The 16,510-nt window shown below is 38.6% G+C and overlaps 3 protein-coding genes across 3 annotated transcripts in view; all 3 read left to right on the forward strand.

The window, feature by feature from the left end:
• LOC118280280 (scavenger receptor class B member 1-like) overlaps positions 1-16,510 on the forward strand; it is a 104,892-nt gene that overhangs the window by 12,311 nt on the left and 76,071 nt on the right. Inside the window, exon 2 of the mRNA XM_050701894.1 lies at positions 14,930-15,292. Within this exon, the coding sequence (XP_050557851.1) occupies positions 15,277-15,292 (16 nt within the window). The 5' untranslated portion in view covers positions 14,930-15,276. The remainder of the gene's footprint in view (positions 1-14,929; positions 15,293-16,510) is intronic.
• Positions 1,561-5,800, forward strand: LOC126912059 (uncharacterized). The gene is made up of 2 exons (XM_050702236.1): positions 1,561-5,368; positions 5,721-5,800. Exons 1-2 carry the CDS (start codon positions 1,561-1,563, stop codon positions 5,798-5,800), a joined length of 3,888 nt encoding a protein of 1,295 aa, XP_050558193.1.
• Positions 5,380-9,519, forward strand: LOC126911988 (uncharacterized). Its single transcript, XM_050701875.1, has one exon. The coding sequence runs from the start codon at positions 5,989-5,991 to the stop codon at positions 9,109-9,111; it is 3,123 nt and encodes a 1,040-aa protein (XP_050557832.1). The 5' UTR covers positions 5,380-5,988; the 3' UTR covers positions 9,112-9,519.

Genomic DNA, 16,510 nt, shown 5'->3' on the forward strand with positions numbered 1-16,510 from the left:
GAGCTTTACAATGGTTAAAGGATTTCAGTCCAGTAGTTTAATCTAGTCGAGTTACAGTACTAGTTTTTACAATTTTTGTATGTTTGTTCCGGCTAATCTCTGAAATGGCTGGACCGATTATTACGGGATTTTTATTGGTATTCTTCGGGAATCAGACCAGGTATAAGTGAAAACTGTTCCATGAAAAATCCATGCTCTACTTTTGTTTTTAATCGCATTTATATACGTAGATTACAAACAGACAGATAGGTGATTTCTTTTTACAGTATGCAAACGTATCTTAAAACTTGTTCTAAATTATTCGAATTGAGATCGGCAGGTCATTATTCAAAACACATTGACGTGTGGATAATTTTTATAATTACGTATTTAATAAGATATTTAGTATAAAAACAATACACCTACATATATCTTTTTAATGTTGGCCGAGCTAGTTTTTAGACTAGGATCTGTCTCGCCTAAGTTTTTATGTTTTATTTAATTCATAATCTTTATAATCATCATTAATACTACATTATCAACAGCCCAGGGCTGGACTAGGTGAGGCGTCTCGTCTAAATTAGGATGCTTTCCACCAGAGATGTGCTATGTAGCTATGCTACGAAGGTGTAATAGCTAAACTGTGAAACTATGTGACTGTTTCCACTGATACTAGGCTATGTAGCTGTGTGAATAAAATGGCCAGCTCGAATATGCGGTGTAGCTCGAATATGTGTGTGATAGTAGGGAGCCAATCATTGCACGCATCTTTTCATATAAAACATAGTTTAGCTGAGTCTGTGTCCACCAGTGCTAAGCTATGTTTACCAATGAATATGATTGGTGGAAGTCAAACGCATCCACAGCAACGTAGCATAGCACATCTCTGGTGGAAAAGCACCCTCATATGGGTACAAATACCTTAGCACTGGTGAAAAGTTTCATGTAAACTTTCATCCGTTATTTTATCCCCTTGGGAGCAGAATTGGCCAAAATCCTTTCTTTGTGGATTCCTACGTTATAACATCTACCTATATGCCAAATTTCACCCTGATCGTTGCAGTGGTTTAGGCTACTTGTTGATAGATCACTATGCCAGTCAGTCACCTTTCTTAAGGTACGCGTCCACAGGCCCGCAACGTACGCATCGCACGCAATGGATTTTAGTTAGTGTACAGTGCAAGCACACACAAATTTGACATCATTGTGTCGGCACTTTACTAGCTACGCGCGCTCTATACTTTAGTACACAATTATCACTCAAATCGCGTGCACTCATTATCATTCAATTAAATTCTATTTTTACGTATTCTTTGCGTATTAATCAACCTATCATCAATAAAAGGTGTAAAGACCCTACATCTTTTTGGTCCTTCGAGCCTCCGTATAAGCGGGACTCTTTCGCGTACACAACAGTGTGAATAAGCTGTCGGCACGAAAGTACAGCTCCTGCGACTACGACTTGTGGACAGAGTAACATCCGTCTGCTGCAACAACCTTCTTTCCGTGACGACGAATCGCGGAGACGACAATACAGCAAACCGTTCAAAGCGTAAGCCAATCTATCATACAACAACAATCATGAGCGCCACCATGGAAAACATTTTGGCCAATCAAGATCAGATCATTCAAGCCATGGAGCAGCAACTGCGGAATTTCAAGAAGGATTCTGCGGATCGCAAAACTCCGGCCAACATCAAAAAACGTTTGCAAATCCTGGATTCATACTGGGGGGAGTTTCAAGAGAATCATGCTAAATTGTATGAATTTGAAGATCGTGGTTATGCCTACTTTTCGGAAAACATGTACGATAAAGCAAGAATTCTCTACAATGAAGCTCAGGACATTATTCAAAATTACAAGCCACCTACTAGTGCGGAAAAAGGGAGTAAGTCGCCTAGCACTTCATCAATTCGTACAACTGATACTCGCAATCAAGAAGCTGCGGATGAGCGACAACAAACGAACATGTTATCAGTAGATTCAGATAAACCAAATATCAAGCCAATTGGAACCCCATCCACATCATTGTTCAAGAAGATTGTCTCTCGAGGTAATGCCAGTAAATTGGAAGAAATGCTACGCAAGCAGAAGAGTAATTTCAAGGCTTTATCACGAGCAATCAGAAACGTGGATATGGAGAGCCTCTCCGAAAAATGGGAATTCGAAGATGTGCTCAAAACCATTCAAGTAAAATGGTCAACTATAGATTCCCTACACTGGGAAATCGATTGTGAGATGTACTCGGAAGATGAGGAGTATGAACAGGAATATAGCAACCACGAACAACTGTATATTAACATCAAAAAGTTGGTCAATAGCAAGATGTATTCTGTTTCATATCGGGAAAGTTTTACACCGAAAATAGATATACCTACCTTCTCAGGGAACTATCAAAAATGGATATCATTCAAGGACTTATTCCAAGAAGCAGTCCACAACAACAAATCCATCCCAAACGCCCAGAAGATGCAGTTATTAAAAACTAAACTGAAAGGCGAAGCAGAAAGGATCATCCAGCACCTCAATATCAGTTCTGAAAATTACAAAGTTTGCTGGGACATATTGAATCATAGGTATAACAATGACAGATTAATTTTCACCTCTCACATGAACATACTGCTGTCAATACCTACAATGCAAAACCAAGTTGACACACAGATCAAGAACATGTTCGACACCATTAATGAATGCATGAACTCCTTAAAAAATCTTGGGATAGATGTAGTCGCCATTGGACCGATGGTGGTGCATTTACTCACACAGAAGCTGGATACTCAATCGCTTAGTGAATACACTCAATCATTAGACAATCCGAGAGCCTTGCCTGTTCTAACAGACTTTCTTAAATTTTTGGAAAACAAGTATACTGCTCTCGAGTCGACACGGCGAAAGCATTATTCATCCAAATCATCATCGGCGTCATCTCCGAGTAACAACAAAGATTCTGAACACCAAGTCAACAAAAAGAATCAATCAAAATCGAATAATTTCAATAAAATTGACTCGAATAAACCATTTTTGCGTAGTTCGACTTTAAAAAGTTGTGCAACGAGGACACAATATTGCCCACTATGCAAAGACGATAGCCACGGACTTTTCTACTGCAAGCCATTTTTAGAATTGGGGTCAACAGAAAAGAGAAACACAGTGCAAAGGTTCAACTTGTGTGAAAATTGCCTGGTTGATCACAAAAATAAATCATGCCGTTCTGAATCAAAATGCAGGGTGTGTCAAGGACCTCATAATACCGTATTGCACGATGCCTTACAGATAAACGCAGTGTCCAGCAAAATTGATAAGTCACCGTCTATGTCATGTGAAGACAATACACATAGTAATGCGACACACGTCAGCAAGGAACCTGTTGTTGAAATTCTGCTAGCAACGGCACTTGTCCGTGTACAAGGGATTAATGGGGAATATCACACAATGAGGGCTCTCATAGATCAAGGCTCCCAAGCCTCCCTCATTACTGAGAACGCGGCACAAATCCTGAAACTGCCACGCCGAGCATGCAAAGGCGTCATAGTTGGAGTCAGTGCCAATCAAACCAATTGTAAGGGAGTTCTCAGTCTTGTGGCGTCCTCATTGTACTCCAATTACACATTCCAAACAGAAGTTGTTATTATGAAGAAATTAATTAACAATTTACCAAATCATAGTTTCTCAAAACCATCGTGGGAATATCTTCAAAACATTCAACTAGCAGACACAGATTTCAACGTTTGTCGTCCAATCGATTTATTGCTGGGAGCAGAAGTTTACGCGGAAATCATCATGCCTGGCATAATCAAGGAAAACTCATCTCTACCAATAGCTCAACAGACTCAACTTGGCTGGATTTTGAGTGGCAATGTCAAGTCCTATCAATGCAACGTTATCATGAACAATATAGAAGACATACAAAGGTTTTGGAGCATTGAAGATGTCACCGATTCCAATACTGACATGTCCTCTGAAGACCATCAATGCCTTCAACAATATCACTCAGAAACAGTACGACGAGAAGATGGTAGATACGTGGTCAGACTGCCACTGAAACCGAATATCAACGAAAAATTGGGAGAATCAAAACAAAGAGCCGTAGCACAATTTTATCAACTGGAAAGGAAATTTGCAAGAAATAAAAATATTTCCGAAGATTACAAAACATTCATAACCGAGTACATCAAACTGGGTCACATGCGCAAGTGCACACAAAAGAGACTGCCGGATTGCATTTTACCTCACCTGTGCGTTTTACGGCCGGACTCGACAACAACATCGCTGCGAGTTGTATTTAACGCGTCAGCAAAAACTTCGACTGGCTACAGTCTTAATGATTTAATGTATAGCGGTCCGAATCTACAACAGGATTTGTTTACACTGATTCTGAAATGGAGGCAGTATAAATATGCATTCACAGCAGATATCGAGAAGATGTTTCGGCAGATCTTGTGTAATGAGAAGGACCTACAGTATCAGAAAATCGTCTGGCGTGACTCACCTTCCCAAGTGCTTAGAGAATATGAGTTGAGTACAGTCACCTATGGAACCAAAGCAGCTCCATTCCTGGCCATGATGACGTTGAAACGGTTAGCAGAAGACGAACGTTCAAGATACCCTACAGCATCAGCAGTCCTGGAACAGTGCTTCTACATGGATGATCTTCTGACAGGAAACCACAGCATAGAGGAAGCCAAGCAACTCAAGGCTGACCTAATAAATTTGCTGAAATCTGGTGGATTTAATTTGCGGAAATGGTCGTCAAATAACATGGACATACAAGAAGCAATAACAAACAAGGAACAAGCCTTCGAATTCAAGCATCAAGAATCAACCAAAACTTTGGGACTGCGCTGGCACCCACAGAGCGATCAATTCAAGTTCCAGATGAAGATTGACACATCATCATTGACGCCATCCACTAAAAGATCATTATTATCTGACATTTCAAAGATATTTGATCCACTCGGCTGGCTGTCTCCAGTGTCAACCAAATTGAAACTTTTATTCCAAAAAGTTTGGTCGTTGAATCTTCAATGGGATGAAGCAGTACCTACACACATCAATGAAGAATGGCTTAAAATAAAAAAGGAGTTACCACATATCGAACATATTAACGTACCAAGATGGCTTCAAACGCCAAAAAATGCAATCATAGAGTTACACGGGTTCTGTGACTCATCAGAAAAGGCCTATGCATGTGTAATTTATGGCAGAATTATCAATCTGGAAGAAGTGGAGTGGCAATCTCCTGTGGTTATAGTAGCAGGAAAATCAAAGCTCGTGCCTGTCAACAAATCAGTATCTCTGCCTAGATTGGAGCTTTGCGCAGCACAATTGTTGTCAAAACTGATGAAAGTTGTTCAGAACTGTTTATCAAACCATACTATACGAATATACGGTTGGTGCGATTCGACCGCAGTACTAGGTTGGCTCCATGGTGAACCAAATCGCTGGAAACCATTCGTGGCTAACAGAGTAGCACAAATCACAGAGATAATACCAACGAATAGCGGGCGTTATGTGAAATCAGCCGAAAATCCAGCTGATTGCGCGAGCCGAGGTTTATTAGCGAATCAACTACAGCATCATACACTTTGGTGGCACGGACCAACCTGGCTATCAACATTCAAAGTAGACAAAAATCAAAACCTACCAACTTACGTTACTTATGAGGAAATCAGAAAGTCAATAAAAAGTAATGTAATTCAACAAAATGAGGACATTGTTTTAAAATTATTGAACAAATTCAGCAATTTCGAACGAGCGGCGCGTGTTCTTGCTAGGACTTTGCGCGCCATATCTCGCAGTCAACACAAACCAAAGTATTTGACTGTCAGCGAAATAAAAATAGCTAAATATCGCTTAATAAAACGAGTACAGCTAACGGTATTTAAGGAAGAGATATTTAGTCTCCGAGATCAGAAGCAAATAGACGCGAAGAGCAAATTGCTGAAGCTTAACCCATTTTTGGATCAAGACGGCCTATTGAGAGTCGGTGGCAGACTGAACAACGCGAAGATGAGCCAAAACATGAAGCATCCCCTTATCATTCCGAACAACACCCACCTCAGTGACTTATTGATCAAACAAGGACATCAGATGACACTTCATGGGGGAGCGAGAGTTACTCAAGCATGGCTGCGTCATCAATACTGGATTCTGGGAGGAAACCGAGCAATCAAGAAGTGCCTTCGGAACTGCGTCAAGTGCCGAAAACACGATCCAATCAAACACGAACAACTCATGGGCGACCTTCCTTTAGCACGCAGCAATCCAACACGACCATTTTTCCATACAGGGGTCGATTTTACCGGGTTTGTCGACGTAAAAGCAAGCAAGGGCCGAGGTATCAAGACCACGAAAGGATACATCGCTGTATTCGTTTGTATGGCCACCAAGGCTGTGCACATCGAGTTAGTATCGGACCTGACCTCATCGTCGTTCCTAGCGGCTTTACGAAGAATGGCAGCTCGGAGAGGCACCCCAGGCCATGTCTATAGTGATAATGGCACGAATTTTGTTGGAGCAAGCAGAATTCTTAACGAAGAGTTCGTCAATATTCAAAACACCTTAGATGACAGTTTCTTCGAGGCAATTGCCAGTATGGAGATTAACTGGCATTTTAATGCCCCTTCCTGGCCTAGCGCCGGAGGCCTCTGGGAAGCCGCCGTCAAGAGTTTGAAGTACCATCTCAAACGAGTCATAGGAAGTCAGAAGCTGACGTTTGAAGAATATTCAACTTTGCTCGCTCAAATAGAAGCATGTTTAAATAGCCGACCATTATGCGCACTCAGTGAAGACCCCGAAGACTTAGACTGTCTCACACCGTTTCATTTTTTGGCGAGTGGTCCAACACTAACTATCATCGAGACTGAGAGAGACTTGCGGACAAGGTGGCAACTCACACAAAAAATATTTGATGACCTGTGGAAGAGATGGCGAGCTGAATACCTGTGCCAACTATCAGCTCGCAGCAAGTGGCGCAAACCTCATCAGAATTTGAAGATCAATGACATCGTCATCATTCACGACGTTAATTTGCCCCCGGGAAAGTGGCCCATGGGCAGAGTTATTGAACTTCATCCAGGGAAAGACGGATACGTCAGAGTAGTGACCCTACGCACGAAAAATGGGACACTTAAGAGACCAATTACAAAATTGTCCGTTTTGCCGATCAACGACAATAATCAAAGCCACGATGCAGAAAAAGAAAACCAAGAAGGTCAAACAAATAACAATAAATATTCCAAGCCAGCCTCATCAAAATTGTGTAACTTCATAATTACGACACTCATACTTCTGATGTTTATTTGTTCAGGAACGTGCGAACACAAAATTTCCAAAGTTGCAGATAATAAAAACATATTTTTTGATAAAGTTACAAACATGAAATGGGAACGTGATGAATGGAAACTCATCGTTTATTGCGATATGGCTCCGTATTGGCAAGGAATGAACCTTCTGAACAAGTTTATCACTCATCTAGACAACATATGTTTAAGGGATCAAATACCACAATGCAACGTCGTCCGATTACAACTTACTCACGGGTACAACGAACTTGAACACTACAACAACGTTTTACTTGGTCAGCAAGGTCAAGTTCGTCGACGTCGCGGGCTTATCAACGGCATTGGCTACGTCGCACATAGCTTGTTTGGAGTTTTAGACGAAACTTTTGCCGAACAATATCAGAAGGATATTGCCTTAATAAGAAGCGATCAAAAACATCTTAGCAATCTCTGGAGAAACCAAACGTCAATTGTGGAGGCTGAGCTAAATGTCATCAAAAGAATTGAAAATACCCTGGACAAGCAACACAAGATTCTCAATCAACACATTACCAACTACTACTCGGACATGAACAAACTGAAGGAAGAAATCCGACACACTGACAATAAAGCGGCATTCACATTATCAACGTTTATTGCCAATAACATCATGACCAATCTAAAAGAAATCCAGGAGACGCTAGTTGATACAGTAGCCAACATTTATTATGAAAAGTTTAACTTTCACTTACTAACACCAGCTCAGTTGAAAAACGAACTGAATGTTATAACCGGACAAATCTCAAAGGACTTAGCCTTACCGATTAATAATATTCAAGCTGACTTAGCGAAGATATATCATTTATTGAAAGTGAAAGCAAGAGTTACCAGGGAGTTCCTGATTTTCGAAGTAAGAATTCCTCTTGTAAGCAGGGAAGACTATGAGCTTTACAACCTCATACCGATTCCACAACAAGCCAACACAAGCATGGTCATTATAGTACCTGTAGCAAAGTACCTGGCTATCAATACACATAAAGATGCTTACATTCCGGTGTCTACAAGCGACTTACAAAAATGCGTTCCTTACAGCGCCGACGAGTACATCTGCCCACTGAAAAGGCCTATCTTTCAAATGACGTCAGACAAAAACCTATGTCTGAAACAACAAGCCTCTAATCAATGTCAGACTGAGACAAGAGAATGTCAAGATTCCTGGACTGATTTGAATTTAATTAATTCATACTTATACTTTTGTTGTGGACAATGCAGTGTACGAGTCATATGCGATAACAATATTACGATCGAGCAACTCAGCAAATCAGGTGTCATTACTATTGGAGACAGTTGCGTCATCAAAAACAGAATGTTTACGATTTATGCACACAGATCGTTATCAAATACAATAAAAACAAAGATAGATGTAATGAACGTAGAAATTCCACCCATAAATAACTTAATCAATCTGTCTATACCTCTCATCGCTCCACTGAATGAGACAGACGATATCACCAACCAACAGGAAGACATAAAGGCAATTGAAAAGTCACTCAAAGAAATGAAATCCAATCAGGAACTGGCAGATCAAGTGACATCCCATGACATTCACCATTATGTCGCCATCTACACCTTGGTTGGGGCCATCGTGGTTTGCATCATCCTGTACGCATGGCAACGCATGCGAGCGTGCCAGTCGCGTCCTGCGCTCGCACCTCCGGCAGCTGAGCAAGTAGAGACAACCACGGAGCAGGCAGAAGCTAGCGTGAGCTATGTAGCTCCCGTTGCCACCGCTGCGGGTCGCCCTACCATCGCCACAGCCAGCAGAGGGTCTTCGCCATCCGTCAGGACTCAATTCAATGAAATATCTTAAGCTTAGTTTATTTAAGTTTGTAAGCAAAATTGTTAACTATCATCTTGTAAATCATTATCCTTCATCTCATTCACATCCTCTGGGGCCCGGAGCATGTACAGTGCAAGCACACACAAGACATCATTGTGTCGGCACTTTACTAGCTACGCGCGCTCTATACTTTAGTACACAATTATCACTCAAATCGCGTGCACTCATTATCATTCAATTAAATTCTATTTTTACGTTTTCTTTGCGTATTAATCAACCTATCATCAATAAAAGGTGTAGAGACCCTACAGATAGTCTTGTATAGAAACTCAAACAACTGCGTCCACTGATCCGCATCGTACGGACCGCATCATCGGCAATGCCTACATGCGATGCGTACTGATGACGTCATACGGAATGTGTACGATGCGGGCCCGTGGAAGTTTACCTTAGATATATCAAATCAAAATATACCTAGTTATCTTTACTTATAATTTTAAAAGTAATCAAATATTAATATAATAATATGAAATGTATAACGCTTTGGTGTAATAACTGTAATGTTATACTATTTTACTTTAAATAAATAAATAAATAAATTAATTTAACGAAATCTATTCCAAATTAAATACCTAAATCAAACAGTAGGTGTACTTAGCTCCTTGTTAAACGAGATTTTTTTACTTTTCTATAAAACTAATATTAATTACATAGATACCTAATATTAATGTAAATTAGCTTATACTTAATCTTGTCTTTTTAGATAGATCTTCATAAAACAAGTCTAAGTAATGTTTTATTGATTTTAGTTCTTATTAATTAAGTAACTAAGTAACCTTTTGCCTGTGGGTTCACTCGCTTGTACTTTTTACCGACTTCAAAAAAGGAGGAAGTAATACGTTCAGACGTTTGTTTTGTTTTGTTCACCAATTACTCCGCCAATTGTTGACAGATTTTCAAAATTCTTTTTTTGTTCAAGAGATTTAACTCTCAAAAATATCCCTTTTAAAAAAAAAAAAAAACGTTGCCCCACATTAGGATTTTCTCCTGTGTCGTGGGTGCGTTTACAAACATTCAATTTCACATGCACATGACACCCAGACCCGAAACAACAGTTTGTGGATCACACAAAGAGTTGCTCCGTGCGGGAATCGAACCCGCTACACGTTGCACGACAGCCAGTTGCCCAACCACCGCGCCAACCGTGCAGTAAACATTTTCACCAAGTCAGGATCTGGTGATGGAATCCTTGGAAAATCGAGGGATCTTTCGAAAATTGTAGGAGCGAGTAATGTGTCTATTATGTATGTCAATTAAGATTTATAATTTGTAGAAATATCTATATATTAATACGTGATGCAAAAACTTTGGAACCCTTTTTACGAAAATTGTAGGAGCATAAAATTTGGTACACTTATAGTTTATGTGTAGGAGAAGTGCAGGACGTTAATATTTTTCAATAATAATGCTTATAAAGTACATTAAATCAACAAATAAAACATTACACACACTACCATGCATAGTATCTGATCGTATTTGACAAAACGTCAAAATCGACAGACATTGCGAAGATATTCTCACGTCTCATATGAATAGAGTTTTCCTGTTCATGATGCGCCGGAATATTATTAATTTGAATTTTATAAAACTAATAGCAATTCGTTAAATAAAAATTATCCTTGAACGTATGTTAAGTGGTATTGTAAATTAAATCGTATATGGTCGAATTTCGACCACTAGGCGACCACTAGCCTGGATAAAAAGTCGTTGATGTTATTCCCTGAAAATAAATCTTCCCAATGGTCAAATAATTTTTCAAATCAGTTTCTTTTTCCTTTTCGTTTGATGTATCACTTGATGGTAACTGTTGATGGTTTTTCACGTCGGTTTCTGTAAGCGTGGAACAGCCATGCTTCGGCAGGAATGGACCGGCTCAACCAGAGTGATACCACGGCCTCACAGAAAACCGACGTGAAATAACGCTTGCGTTGTATTTCGTACAACAACCCTTAGATTGCTAACCCCCAAAAGGCCGGCAACGCACTTGTAACGCTTTTGGTGTTTCAAGTGTCCATGAGCGGCGGCGATTGCTTACCATCAAGTGCTCGTTTACCGGCTTATAACATAAAAAAAGTCATTTTCGATATAAAAAAAAACAATCAAACAACAAAACTGTTTTTTATATTATGTAGTAGGTCTAAATATTAATGTATGATGATAATTTAATTTCTAGGTATTTATCTAAGTTTTATTGATTTATGTTGAATATTTTCTTTACATAATGGCTCCGAGATCTAGTTTTTTATAATACCTAGATGTCTAGAATTCATTGTATAAATATTTTTCACGTGTTAGAGCCATGCGTCGTAACGAATGGGTCGTCTCGACTGGGGTAATAAACCGACGCGAAACAACGCTTGCTTTGTGTGAGTGAGGTTACCGGAGGCCAAAATTACCCCTTTTCCTAATCTTTCCAATCGCCAATTCCCCAACAACCCTTAAATTCCTAACTCCCAAAAGGCAACGCACTTGTGACGCCTCTGGAGTTTCAAGTGTACTATCAAATGATCCTATCATGACTTATAACATAAAAAAGTACTAAACTATGCATTTTTAAGTGTGGGAGAGCCATGCTTCGGCACGAATAGGCCGGCTTGACCGGAGTGATACCACGGCCTCACAGAAAACCGACGTGAAACAACGCTTGCGTTGTGTGAGTGAGGTTACCGGGGGCCAAAATTACCACCCTTCCTTATCTTTCCAATCCCCAATTCCCCAACAACCCTTAAATTCCTAACCCCCAAAACGTTCTTGCAACGCCTCTGGAGTTGCAAGTGTCCATGGGCGGCGGCGATTGCTTACTATCAAGTGATCCGATCGTTTACCATAAAAAAGTACTAAACTATGCGTACCAATCAATATAATTGGTGGAAGCCAAACGATGTAATCCCCAGCAAGCAGATTATATCTTTAGGGGGGTTATCGGGACTGCTGGGCTGAAATTGTAGGAACGGGATGGTGTTTAGTCAGTGAAAGTGACACTTTCTCTCGCCTCGCAGGCAGCAGACGTCATTAAACGAAGTTCACGCCTCAAAAATAAAATCCCAGAAAAAAATAATTACCTTGATAGATTTACAAACAATCATTCATAACATCACGCCTTTGGGGCCCCGATGGGGTAGGCAGAGGTGCACGTTATGGCACCAATGTACATCCAGATTTCAATATTTAAGTTGTAAGTCCCATGTGTAATAGGTGGTGAGCCTATTTCGAGAAATTTTTCGAAAATCCGAAAAAAGCCCAGCAATACTTCGCCCGACCCGGGAATTGATCCCGAGACCCCTTGCCCGGCAGTCGCACTTGCAACCACTCGGCCAACGAGGCAGATTTACAAACAAATAATACTCTTACTGCCACACTCAGAGTCATTTAATGCTTACTTAAACTATTCTTTAGTAACGATTTTGTATGGAAAACAATTGCTAAGGATTGGGTTAAGTAATCATTAAATGACTCTGAGTGCGCGAGTTAAAGTACATTATAATATTAGTTTGTCTATCTATAAAAAGGAGATCCTTTTAAGAAGTGCCATTATACCAATTATTCGATGTAATAGGACAAAAACTATGATTGGGACCTAATTATTTAAATGCATTCCGAGACGACTATAAAAACATAATACCTACTCCGTTTTTTGAGCACTAACTTTAATTATTAGCTAATCATCAACTACATCAATTTGAATAGCAAAAACTGAATCGATAAAATCTATTTGTGTATGATTATGCCGCATAACTCCTAAACAGCTGTACCGAATTGGAAAAATATTTTTGTGACGTGTTCAGTTATTGTCGGAAGTAGTTTAATTATTTTGCTATGAGTTATTTAGATAAGGGTGCCAAAATTCACTGAGAAAATAGAAATAAATAATTAAATAAACCAAGTATTCGATTCTTTGTGAACAGCTCCATGTATCTTGACCACAGAAGAGCTGTAATGTTGGAGGTTGTCAAGGAACATTCCTTGAAAATAAGCGAAATAAGCCCAGTAGTTAAGCCAAAAAGTGCATTATTTTCTATGAGCTAATTTACACATGTAAATTATTTCGCTGATTTTTCGTAAATCGTCAGCCAAGATGATAACAAATATGTGGTTTAAATTAAGTAATAAGAGGTTTCCCTATACGGTATAAATAATGATAATAGAAACATTATGAAATAAAAATAATATTTCGTTAGTATAAATATAAATCTTTAAATAAAAATATACCTACAACAATATAACAATAAAATAAAAGAAAACCATTAATTATTTTTATAATAAATTACAACTTATTAACGAATGTCATAAACGAATTATTAACGCGATTAATTATAATCATATAATCATAATCATAATTGACATTTCAAATATATGATAACCCTGATAATGAAACCTAAAACACTACTAAATATACGACCCGGAATCGAAGCCACAGCCTTGAGCTTCGCAGTTGTATTTGTCACCGCTAGACCATCGAGGTTGAATCTAGTAACATTATAAAAAAACTGGTATTGTCCATGATTAGCCAATAAACCTATATTAGCTATTATATAGACAGAAATATAAATTAGGTGATCAGAAAATATATAAGAGGTTAGACTATGATAATGCCAATAAAAATTGTGTCACAGAAAATTTCGGTGCTGTGGACTGCTCAGCGAGCTACCGGGGCTCCGGCTCGAAAAGCTGGAGTAGGAATGGAGTGATGTTTAGTCAGTAATAGTCTGACCCTCCCTCTCGATCATGATAACTTTAGAGACTAGATATTAAATAGATACCAGGAAACCGCACTGGGAACCTTTATGCCAAGAGGGCAGATGATAAACCCTCTTTAAGTAGAGGTGGTTCTCGTGCGTACAGTGTGTCGCGTTCCGTGCGTGCTTCAAAGTGCCATCAGACTGCCTAGAGGGTTACCGGGACTCCGGCTCGAAAAGCAGGGGTAGGAACAGGTTGGTTTTTAATCAATAAGAGTCTGATACTCTCTTCTCGCCTCTCCCAAGGCGGAAGAAGGCATTGGATGATTTACTCCCCACAAAACAAATTACAGGAAATATATGAATGCATCTCAAAAAAATCTGGTTTTAAAAATTCTTGTTACTGTGCAGTAAGTCCTCTGGCGAATTCTTTGGGAATTGGGCCAACAAAGCACATTGCTTAGTATTATAGCATTATACAATTATTATGAATTCTCGCAATTTAACTTCAATTAAAGTCAGTTTAAATATTTTATTTTAGATTATAATGCAAAAAATATTACTATTAAAGGAAGCTTTAGTTCTCGTATATCATATTAATGCAAATTATTATATTTTTAGATGCTCCAAGTTTCCCAGATTATCTTAAAAGCTTTATAACTAGACATTGTTTGTCAAGGTATTTTTTATGACTGGGTACAATATTATAATAATACACCGTCTTTTATGAGAAACAGAAGAATTTGTCGATAAAAGCCTCGTCAAATGGACTGCTCGAGCTGTTAAAGTCAACAGCTAGTTGATCATTGAGCAGACAAATCACCTGATGGTAAGCAATCACCGTCACCCATGGACACCCGAAACACCAGACGCGTTACAAGTGTGTTGCCGGCCTTTTGGGAGTTAGGAATTTAAAGGTTGTTGGGAAAAGGGGGGGGGGGGGGTAGTGAAGTTCATGTTAAGTGTAGACGTTTCAAATACAGATTTTCGTCTTAAATAAGTTCAGATTCTTGCTCATAACCCATCCATACTTGATGACATGAAAATACAATATCCCTATTGCTTGATGATGATGATGATTAATCCTAATATTTATTTTCTTTTTTTTTCAGGATAACTACGAAGAAGATTGGGAGTGCTATAATATTGAACTATAATAGTATGACATGAATAATAATATAATAATAATAGTAAAACCAAGTACCAAACTAGAGAGAATACTTTTATAATCGTTATAATAAGATTTATTTTATAATTAATCATAATAATAATACATACAAATTATCACATAATTATTTTAATAATACATTTTATCTATCTAAAATAAATAAAATAAGAATTAATAATAATAAAATTACATTTAATGAAAATATAATTTCATTAATTAATTAATACTTATAATATAATAGTTATTATTATATTATTATAAGTTGAGAAGAAAGAACAAGAAGAAGCAACAATGTATACATACAACCGTAAGTATTTCTTGTTTTATTATTTTATTTATTATTGAAAATTGTGTAAGAATTTTACTTTTAATCCACAAGGGCAAAAATTTGCAAAAGGAATTAAATACCTATTAAAACTACATATTAAATATAATACATAAATTATAAGATTAAAGAATTATCTTAGAGTCATTAACAGCCTATAAGTGGATACTGTTAACCAAAGCCTCGTCTCACACGGAGAAGGTTTAAGTTTAAGCATTAATCACCACGCTTGCTCAATGCGGGTTTGTGATTTTAAACTTATAATCAGAAATTATAAGCTGAGGTTTCCTCACGACGTTTTCCTTCAACGTTTAAAAAAAAAACCATACCAAAATAATATACTCATTCATCGAGATTTTTTTTTGCAACTTTACACCACACCGTATTTGAACCCTGCGATCTACCTAAAGCAACCATCTGGCAGTTGCACTACCAACCTATCAACCAAGGTGGTCAGGCAGTAATCTCGAAAACCAGATTGACAGGAAAAAAACTAGATCGAACTTGATTGAAGGTATTATCCTAAAATTAACTTCCTTAAACATTTATTTTATCTTTAACTCGTGCTAAGCTGTGAATTAAAATGATTTACTAATTACTAGCGTTTGTCCGCGTCTTCGCTCGCGTTAAGACGTATTTATTCAAAATCCTCTAAAATGTAAAGCAATTTTTAAACACTACCAACTCTCAAATAAAATAATATGGTCAGGCAAAATATAAAAATAGGAGCCGACCGGTAGCGGGAGCGTAGTCCAAGCTACCGGTGGTTAGGGCTCCAGAGACAGAAACCTCACAATACGTGCCGTTTCGAGGAGTACTGCCTTCTGCATCAGGCCCTTGATCCATCCGCCCAACCTTAGCCTCCTAAGGTGGTTGTAAGACGTATTATTGTTAACACATTGAACGCCGTGGTGGTCACAGGTGACCGACGCAATCAAAGACTTAATGATTTTTTATCAAAATCCTTTCTTAGGGGATGCCTACGTCATAGTAGCTTTATGCATGCAAAGTCACAGCCCGATCGCTTTAAAATTGACAGTTTCATACAATTTTTTATGCCTTTTTTGTGGGGGAAAATCATCCCTTCTCCCGACTTGGGCGAGGCGAGAATTGAGTGTCAGACTCTTACTGACTCTAAAAACCACCCCGTTCCTACGTCCTGCTTTTCGAGCCGGAGCCCCGGTAAACCGGCTAGGTAGT

This window comes from Spodoptera frugiperda, chromosome 21, assembly GCF_023101765.2.
Source record: "Spodoptera frugiperda isolate SF20-4 chromosome 21, AGI-APGP_CSIRO_Sfru_2.0, whole genome shotgun sequence".
Taxonomy (NCBI): domain Eukaryota; kingdom Metazoa; phylum Arthropoda; class Insecta; order Lepidoptera; family Noctuidae; genus Spodoptera; species Spodoptera frugiperda.

Excerpts from the sequence above, each read along its gene's own strand:
- LOC126911988 (XM_050701875.1), top strand. The coding sequence starts at position 5,989 with ATGAGCCAAAACATGAAGCATCCCCTTATCATTCCGAACAACACCCAC.
- LOC126912059 (XM_050702236.1), top strand. The coding sequence starts at position 1,561 with ATGAGCGCCACCATGGAAAACATTTTGGCCAATCAAGATCAGATCATT. Across the intron at positions 5,369-5,720 it reads CCATACTATACGAATATACG|CAATTTCGAACGAGCGGCGC; the intron begins GTTGGTGCGATT and ends GAACAAATTCAG.